General features: G+C 42.7%; 1 protein-coding gene across 1 annotated transcript in view; it reads right to left on the bottom strand.

Annotated features, from left to right (window-relative positions):
* txnrd3 (thioredoxin reductase 3) overlaps nucleotides 1–2,116 on the bottom strand; it is an 81,637-nt gene extending 79,521 nt beyond the window's left edge. Inside the window, exons 1-2 of the mRNA XM_037678687.1 lie at nucleotides 1,734–2,116; nucleotides 1,371–1,431 (exon numbers count right to left, since the gene is read on the bottom strand). Coding sequence (XP_037534615.1) covers nucleotides 1,371–1,431; nucleotides 1,734–1,850 — 178 coding nt within the window. The 5' untranslated portion in view covers nucleotides 1,851–2,116. The remainder of the gene's footprint in view (nucleotides 1–1,370; nucleotides 1,432–1,733) is intronic.
* Between the last annotated feature and the right edge of the window lie 7,982 nt (nucleotides 2,117–10,098).

Raw genomic sequence — 10,098 nt, 5'->3', positions numbered from 1 at the left:
TAGGCGTAGCCCTTTAAGCTCTGGGCCTCACTGGTTCCTAAATGGCTGAAGAAGAAAGCTATTTTTGGGAGCCAATTACCCGGTCTCACCGTAATTTATACGGACACGGGGGTGAGGCCCACACACAGTAGGTGGGCGTGGACTACAGTTTTTTCAGTGCAGCGCTGAGCGCCTAGGGATAAACCCACTAGCGAAATTCTTAAAGGGCTACGCCTATACTCAGAGAATCTGGGGTTACAGTACGTAACCAACGTTTTCAGTCATGGGCCCTAAACTGTGGAACAATCTGCCCATAAACATTCGACAGGCCACCTCAGTCTCTGCTTTTGAATCTCTCCTCAAAGCACATCAGTGCTCATTGGCATTTAACACAGCGTGATCTCATTTGGTATTTCATTGTTGATGATTGTGTTCATCCATTTTGCCTTTACTCCCTGACATTTAACGCAGGGTGATTTGATTTAGTATTTCATTGTTTCTCATTATATTTCATGTTTTTATGCTTTTATTCATGTTGCTGTAATGTCTTGTTATTAATATTTGATGCTGTGATCTTTTTTGGTAAGCACTTTGATAAGTTACTGTTTTAAATGAGCTATATAAATAAATGTGACTTGACTTGGTTTACGAGCTAAACCGTAAGGTGGAGGCGATTTATGAGAATTGCAGGCAACCTGCGGCTTCTGGGACTCATCAGCGTGGTGGGTTCGACCTTGAGGGAGACTCGTAGCATGGATCAGTGGAATGGATTCCCACAATTAGGCTATTTTGGAACCAGAACGTCCAGATGGACTAAAGGCTGAAGAAAAAAGTCTGCCTGAATGCTGGGGGTTTGATTCCACCAGCAGTCCCATGCTGAAGTGTCCCTGGGCACTGAACCCCTCATTGCCTTCGATGTGTCCCATCAGTACATGAATGTATTTATTGTACTCTTGTGTATCTGCACTGCATGTTTTTTGTTGTTGTTTTTTTTACACGTTATGTTCTGTGTTGCACCGTGATTCTGGAGGAACGCTGTTTTGTTTCAATATGTACTTGTACGTAGCTGAAATGACAATAAAACCTCTGACTCTGATCTAAAGCACAGACTAGTCTTTATAGATCTAGTAGAGTGATGTATGAATGGGTAGAGGACACAGATTGTGTTGTAAAGAGCTTTGAGTGTCTTGATAAGATAGAAAGGTGTTATACAAGTACAGTCCATTTAATGTCACAGGAGGTGGCAATTGCGTTAAATATTTATTACATTACATTTAGCCTCACAACAGCCTTAAAACTATAGAGGTATAAATTGAGACAAATTCTGGACTAGATGCAAATCATTAACAGGAAAAAGGCAGAGAGCAAGTTGGTGTGGGGACCAGTCTTACCCATGAGGTCCAGCTCCATCACATGACACTGGACATCCAGCTCACTGAACAAGTCCTTCACCTGCACGAGAAAGGGTCATTACACGACACAGTAATGTTATAAATGTCTGTAGCATGTGGAACAAATCCAACATATAAAAATATGACGTTTGTTAAACTTTTCGAGCAGGTTCACGCATTCATCGCGTCATGTGAATACAATTAGCTCGTCGTGCTCTGGCCCAAGTTTTTCCGCCTCGGCTGCTTCATGGACAAAAGGGCGAGCCAGCAATTAGACCGAGCCCGCCCGAGTTCCTACGCGCAGGAGAACGAGAACTTTGCCGTCCCGTGTCTCGTCCACGCAGTTTCACAGAACACTCTTACCCGCACACAATACGGACAGAAGCTTTTGCTGAACACCATGACTTTGTTGGAGTCGATGAGCTCTTGTATCCGACTATGGAGTTCGTTCTTCCCGGCGTCATTTTCTATTGGAGGCATTTTGTGAGCTGGTCCGTCTGCCTGCGCGGGGCAAGCTTTCCGTAGACGGTTCCCAAAGAGACGTGGGAAGTGACCAAACGTGCCCACCTCCAAACAAACGCTCAAAAGTTATTTGAAGGAGATCACGTTCCCCTCTCCGCCGTCAGCATTTAATCATCGACCTAACGCGCCCAAACGTCTCCGGTCTTTCGTGCCTACTAATCGGGGTGAGCTCGATATGTGTCGCTGGCTTCGCCGTAAACGTAGAGAATGACAACTTCCGGAAGAATCCCGCTCACACGGCAAACCCAGCGATAGAAAAAGCGCCTACCTATGAGCTACGTCACATAGCTAGAAACACGCCTTTTAAAGAAGCCGCCTCACTCAAAGACAGCCCGATTAGTTCGAGAGCGATATAAAAGTTAGAGGCGCTCAGAGAAGATAGCAAGTCTTCAGCATCGACGAAAGCAAGGACAACATTAGTTATGAAACTACAGCTGCTTTGTTTAAATTAAAGAACAGCGCGTTGAGCGCGCTGATGGTTAACCATCCAGCCTGGTGTCTGGCGACCCCTGCAGGAGAAAAGACGCTGTGACAACAAAAACACGGCTTGTTAAACCTCATGTTGAACTCTCTGCTACTACCACGTCAAACTAGCACTATATGTGTAAAACTGGCTGAGTTAGAGCCATTATAGGCACTTGGACATTTTTCAGAAGTTGTTTTAATGACCTTCTGCTTGCAAAAAAAAAGCAAGAGCACTAAAAATGCAACAAAAGGACACCTCATTTGTTAATATTGAATGAATAAGACAGGACATATTGTCATTCAAAGTAGTAGTTTTAATGTACTTTAATTAAGCTTATTTACACAACAACAGAGAAAAATAATTGTGTTAAGTAACAGACATTTCTGACTGAAAAGAAGTGTTTATTAAAAGGAACACCAGTTCTAAGTGGTAAACAGTATCCTAATCAAATTCAGTGGTGATGTCACTAAATATATGTAAATGTTTTTCCTGCTGACCTTGGGGTCACCAGGTGACCTTGATGACTCCAAGGTCAAAGGTCACATTGGTGCAGTCTTGAAGCTAACAGAAACGGTTACTTCAATGAAAACAAACCTATGCACAATTTGTGATGCATTCTAAGGTGAATTCTGTACAACTATGACTGTAAGTATTCACTATGACATAATTTTCAAGTATTATGTACAATCTGTGGTGGCCATATTGAATAATGGTGTCCACATTGGAGAAAAACTGCAAATTTTACTTTGTGCCAAACTATATCGTGTAGGGTATCAAAATGGAGCTCAGAATGAGAGGTTTCTAAAACTGCACTTTACGCCCAGATTTAAAACTTTTTTCCCCTCTCTTTTAATGTAACACAAGATCACCCAGTCTGTAGTCTGTCAGGAATTTGAAGAGGGGCATCTTATGGTCCTCACACTCCTCCTCAGCCTCACTGTCTCTCCAGTATGACAAACAAACTGTTTTCAAGCCATTTCTCTTTTGCCACACTCTCAACACCCTACCATCATAAAGTACATTGCATCCATCCTCTTCAGAAAACCAGACATGGTCAATACAACAATCAATCAGACTCTTGGGATTGATCACAACATCACCAAGAACTTCTCTCTGCTCTTCACCCAAACCCAGTTCTTTGGCCAGCTCATCCTTAAGTTCACCACTTTCTACTGCTGCTTTCAGTTTCTTCTCCACTGTGTTCCGATGTTTGGTTTCCTTCTTTTGCTTTTTCTTTTCTTGTCTGACCTGGTATTCCTTTTCACGTAGTCTTTCCCTTTCCCTTCTGATTCTCCTCACTTGCTTTGCTCGCTTGACAGCAAACAGGATGAGGTGGTTCTGCTCAATACAGTCCTTCTTTTTAGTGGACTTCAGAAGGAACAAAAACACCTACACCCCCCTGAACATAAGAGGATCTGCGGTGGAAGTGGTCTCCAGCTACAAGTACTTGGGTGTACACATGAATGACAACCTCAGCTGGAGCAACAACACCACCAGCCTGATCAAGAAAGCTCATCAGAGACTCTACTTCCTCAGACGGCTGAGGCGAGCTGGTCTGGGAAGCTCAGTCCTCACCTCCTTCTACAGGTGTGCAGTGGAGAGCATCCTGTGCTCCAGCATCAATGTGTGGCATGGAGGCTGCACAGCTGCAGAAAGAAAAGCTTTGCAGAGAGTGGTGAAGGCTGCACAGAAATCTGTTGGAATCAGTCTCCCCACCATCACAGACATCTACACCTCCAGATGCAGGAAGAGGGCCACTTGCATCATGAAGGACCCCACCCACCCAGCACACACACTTTTTGCCCCACTCCCCTCAGGAAGGAGGTTAAGGAGCATTAAGTGTAGAACCACTAGACTGAGGAACAGCTTCTACCCTGAGGCTGTTAGACTCATGAATCTCTAACTAGAATAATCAGTGGCGCAAAAAGCGGGTATGCAGCATATGCAACGCATAGGGGCGCTGCACTGCAGGGGGCGTCAAAACCCTCTGTAGAAAAAACGTTTTTCTAGTAGGCATTTTCTAAATGATCAATAACAGGGGAACAGCACTGATTAGGCGCCCCTCTGCTCCTTCACCTCCCCTCTGCTCCTTCACCTCCCCTCTGCTCCTTCACCTCCCCTCTGCTGCTTCACCTCCCCTCTGCTCCTTCACCTCCCCTCCTATCGCTCTCCCTTCCCACACAGGTGGCTGTGAACACGCCCCTAAGAGAACGCACTCGGCGCGTTTTTTTTTTTTTTTTAATCTTGAACTACCGCTCGTTGTGCACTTGACAACAAGATGGAGCGGCAGAAAAAAAAAGCTATCCGGGGCACAAAACAGAAAAAGGAAAAGGGAGAAGGATAAAGATGTTGGCAGGATGAAAAAAAGCCTTTCAATGTGGTTGAAAGATAGTAGGTAAGTACTGTCAGTGTATTAGCAGGACAGGAGGGTTTAAATATTCAGGTTAGCTAAAGCTAGCCTAATACACTGCGGTTGGCTGTTAAATGTTGCCTCCCCTATTGATGTGATTTGTTTAGTATTTTCTGTATTTTTATGAATATTTGATACATGCGCCTCGCCTGTCACACACACATATCCACACACTAAGTGTAAGAATGACCAAAATAAAACTCATGAAATATTAACACAGGAAAGCTAAACTGTTGTGGCGGCAGTTCCCAGCTATGATCCAACGCTTAGCCCTCAGTGCTGCAATTTATTCACTCATATGTACATTTATTATTATTGATTCTTTAATTAAAGATGAGTTGTACAAGTTTATGTGTGTATCAGATAAATTAGTCCTCAGTGTCACTATAGCTCAAAAAGGTTGGTGACCCATGTTTCCAACCTTTTTGGCAGAGGGACACTTGAGTTTAAATGTCTTATTCAGTATCACTACAGTGGTGTGTGTTGTGATGTATCTGGTGAGTCAGATCAGATGAAATGTCCAGTCAGTAACTGTTATCCAACAAGGAGATCATTTAAATTCAAGTTTCATTTCTATTGTGGTTTGACTGCTGTATTTTTAAACCTACTTGACACAAAATTAATGTCATTCAGCTGTGAGGATGGAGAGAAGGAAGAGAAGATGACAGAGGAAGAATCAGGACAGACTGGGGAAGGCAACAGGTTGGTCTAATGCAGGTGGAAGTGAGGGAACAGTTACTTAATCCCAAGCAATAATGTGTAAACATTATTTTTAAAAACTGTATTAAGATCTGTCATTTTTACAACTAATATATAATGCTTTTTTGACCTTATGACTTAGTGCAGAATGCCACAGACAAAAGGTGAAGGAGACAGACACGAGGTCAGTGATAGAGGAGACAAGTGATGACATCAGGTAGGAATAATTACATTAGGGAGGCAACAAAAACCTATATACCATGATGGTTTTAATTTCTGATGACCATATTTCATTGTCTTCTTTTTTGGGAAAATTAGTTCAGGCAGACATGGTGAGTTAATCATCACAAAGCAGAGAGGACCAGATGATGAAGAGGGAGAGGAGCAGAGAGGACCAGATGATGAAGAGAGAGAGGAGCAGAGAGGTCCAGATGATGAAGAGGGAGAGGAGCAGAGAGGTCCAGATGATGAAGAGGGAGAGGAGCAGAGAGGTCCAGATGATGATGTAGAGGGAGAGAAGTACAGAGCTGCAGAGGAGAGGGCTGAGGCAAGGCTTTATTCAGAAGATCCATCCGAATGGCCTTTACCACACAAAATGGGGGACACATTTAGGCAGTACATGGTTGAAAATGGCCCACAGAAAGTTTCTGATGGTCCATATCCAAGATCAGAGAAGAATAAGAGGTGTTTTTCCAAAGCGTACTGTTTTCGTATACTGTCTAATGGAGAGAAAGTTGAACGAGATTGGTTACTGTATTCCAAAAATACCAGCAGAGTCTATTGTTTTGCGTGTAAGCTTTTTGGTGAAGCTAAAGTTTCTGATACATGCCTTGTGGCAGGGTACAGTAACTGGCGATGTCTTTCAAAAACACTGAAGCACCATGAAACCAGTAGTTCTCACATAAATGCTTATCTGATGTGGAAAGAAATGATATCTCGCTTACGCCTAGGTAAGACTATTGATAGTGAACTGCAGAGAACCATGGCAGCTGAAAAAGCATACTGGAGAAGTGTGTTGACTCGAGTTATTGACTGCATACTCTTCCTTGCAGAGAGAAACTTGCCACTAAGGGGGAAAAATTCTCAGTTAGGAAATCCTAAAAATGGAAATTTTCTGGGAATCCTTGAGCTCATTGCACGATATGATGTCACACTGGCAGAACATCTTAGAAAGGCAGCCTCCAAACAAACCACTGGATATCTGACATGGTGCACTCAGAATGAATTTTTAGATTCAATATCAGAGTGTGTTTTGGGTAAAATATCTGCCCAGATCAAAGCCTCTAAGTACTTTGCAGTGGAACTGGACTGCACACCTGATATTTCAAAGCAAGAGCAGGCCTCAGTCATTATTCGATATATTGATACTGATGAGAAGAAAAAAGTCACTATTGCAGAGTCTTTTGTGGGGTTCACTGCTGTGAAGGACACAACTGGGAAAGGCCTCACAGATACACTAACAGGGGTTCTGGAGAGTCTGGGGTTGGATTTGGCTAATTGTAGAGGGCAAAGTTATGACAATGGCTCTAATATGAGGGGAATAAACAAGGGTGTTCAAGCTTTAATACAACAGAGATGTCCAGAGGCTTTATTCATCCCCTGCTGCAGCCACAGCCTGAACCTTTTGTTATGTGATGCAGCCTCATCTAGCAGAGAGTGTCTCACTTTTTTTGGCACTGTTCAAAGATTGTACACAATCTTTTCGTCTTCTGTGAAGAGGTGGGACATTCTCACAGAGTTTGTCGACATCACACTGAAGCCTCTGAGTGACACCCGGTGGGAGGCAAAGCTAGACTCTGTCAAAGCTATACGTTTCCAGATGGGGGGAATTTTAGATGCACTACAAAAGCTTGGAGAAGTGGCAGGAGACAGCAAGATTGTCTCAGAGGCAAAATCACTATCTGATGAGATTGTCAGCATGGAGTTCCTTGTGTGCCTCATAATTTGGTATGCCTTATTATGTGAGATCAACTTTGCAAGCAAGGCACTACAAGCAGCAGATGTGTCAATGGACACAGCCATTAGGCTAATCGAGTCTCTGAAAGAGTTTTTTCTCAAATATAGAGAAGAGGGCTTTCAGAAGTCACTTGACATTGCAAGCAAAATAGCCATCGAAATGGATGCTTCTCCTAAGTTCAAAGAGAAACGACTTAGGAAGCAAAAGAATTTCCCAGATGACAATTCATGCACTGGTCATCATGAAAAGGAACCCACAAGGCACTTCAGGTGCATGGTTTTCAATGTTATTGTTGACACACTCCTCCAAGAGCTGTCTGAGAGGTTTTCCAATTTTCAACTTGTGTCTGAGAAATTTAAATTCATCACTAAAATGGAGCACATGACAAAAGCTGAGCTGGAGGAATCAGTGACCACATATGCCCTGACCACTTGTGATGTTTCAAGAGATATCATTCAAGAAATATACCCAGCAAGCCGTCTACTGAAGGGTTACAAGGCTCTAGAAAAGTTAAATTTCCTAATTCAAGAGGACCTTGATTTGGTATTTCCAAATTTGACAGTAGCCCTTAGAGTATTTTTAACCATGCCTCTGACAGTTGCATCTGCAGAGAGATCATTTAGCAAGCTGAAGCTCATCAAAACATACCTTCGTTCAAATATGAGCAATGATCGCTTGTCCCAGTTAGCAGTGATCTCTATTGAAAACAGTGTGGCACGGTCTATTTCATTTGATGTTATACTTGACAAATGGGCAAATGCAAAGTCACGGAATGTAACAGTTTAAATGTCATAAATGTTAAAACTCTGACATGGACTCCAGGCTGTTAAGATGTCATATTTCCGCTACATAAAATGTTGAGCACTGACTGAGTACCACTACTGTTATATATTTGTACTTTATAAAACTTCTTATTTGTTTATGATTGAAATGATCACCTGATATAATATGTAACATTAAAAAAATCTGTAATATTACTACTGTATTTTCTAAGTGCATGACTAAGCTGTATGAGGCGGCAAGTAAAAAGGAGCGGGTGGGGGGGGGCGCCGATGATGTGTTCGCATCCACCTCAAAAATATGTAGTTGCGCCCCTGAGAATAATCACTGTGAAAAACCATATCATGTTGCTGCTGATCTGTTTCATGTTGCTGCTGATCTGTTTCAATGTTGATGTGTTCATGCGTGCACATCTGCTCACAGACTCATGTTCATGTTTGTGCTGATGTTCAATGTTTTATGTTATGAGTGCTTAGTGTATATTTAGTTGATGTTTTTCTTAGTTCATATCTTAGATGTTATTACTGTTTTTCTTAGACATTTTATTGTTGGATGTAACTGGGACCCCGTGTACATAATTTCGCTCCACCACATGTACCACATGAGGTGCGAATGACAATAAAGAAACTCTGACTCTGACTCTGACTCTGACTTTTTCAACCATTCAAGGGTCTTGTTCTGCTTTGCACGCACCTTCCCGTCAATGTATCCCATAGTGGCATTTGGTGCGCGGTGGTGCTGGCTATCAACCATGGCGATAACTCTTTCACTAAACATGTTATCAACAGGGGCTGACTTGGTCTGCTCCAACAATGCAGTGGAGGGATTGGACAAGACTCCTGAGAGGTATGGTTGTAGCTGCCGCGTTAGCACCCTGACCGTTGCCTTGAAGAGGACATGAAGAGTCTCTTTCAGCTCACTCTGGGATTCATCATCCACTTGTTGTAGACATCTGAGGACATCATTCTCCTTCAATGGATTCTCAAAAACATCCTTCTTGGCTTTGAGGACATTAAGAGGCTCTTCTTCAAATTTGGTCAGGTTTTCAACAGCACACTTCAAGAAGGGAACAACCTCAAGGTTCGTTTTGCTAGCCTTGTTACCACAGAGAAGAGACATCCATGGCCCAGTTACAATCTTCCCTAACAGACCCAGGCTCTGCAGGTGAACAACAATCGAAGCGTTGGTGAGGTCCTTGATGATCGATGTGCGTAATCCACTGGTACAGTTGCAAAAATACTGCAGGTAATCTAAAATCTGTGTTCTGTAGCTGAAAAATATTCCTGCTAAATGGAACATAACATGGAGTCTGTTCCCTACGTATCGAACAATCAGTTTGAGATCAATGCCAACTTTTTTTGAGGAATGATTTGAAGCCTTTGGGGTCACCTTTTCCTTGCTTAAATCTCATTTTTGACAGAGCATATATCAAATTATCTGCACAGCAGCCACGACCGAGAAGCTGTCCCACGATCTGCTTTTGTTTCTCCAATTGTTTAAGAGAAGTCCTGCTCTCATTGGCTATACCATCAAGGGGATGGATATTACAATTCAGCTGCAACAGTTTGATGTTTAAATCTTCTTCCAGTTTTTCTCTGACACATTTGTTTACAGCCACTCGATCTGAAATGGTGTTTTTGAGTTTTGAGATGAAAATATTGCTCACTTCCAAAGAACTGGTAGATGTTAGACTTGCATATGTTTCACTGATGTCACTGAGCGCTTCCTTTATATGAGTCGCAAAGTCATCTGTAGTCCCTCCTGCTAATGCATTCACCTGTAACTGAAGTCCCCGTGGGCAAGAAGGGGGATCACCTGGGAACATGAGATGAACCTCATTGATGTACTGAGCTGACAAGGATGTTGCATCCCAACCAAGAGTAAGATCAACACA

This window comes from Nematolebias whitei, chromosome 7, assembly GCF_014905685.2.
Source record: "Nematolebias whitei isolate Nwh7 chromosome 7, NemWhi1, whole genome shotgun sequence".
Lineage (NCBI taxonomy): Eukaryota > Metazoa > Chordata > Actinopteri > Cyprinodontiformes > Rivulidae > Nematolebias > Nematolebias whitei.
This window is presented reverse-complemented; position numbering and strand designations above follow the sequence as displayed.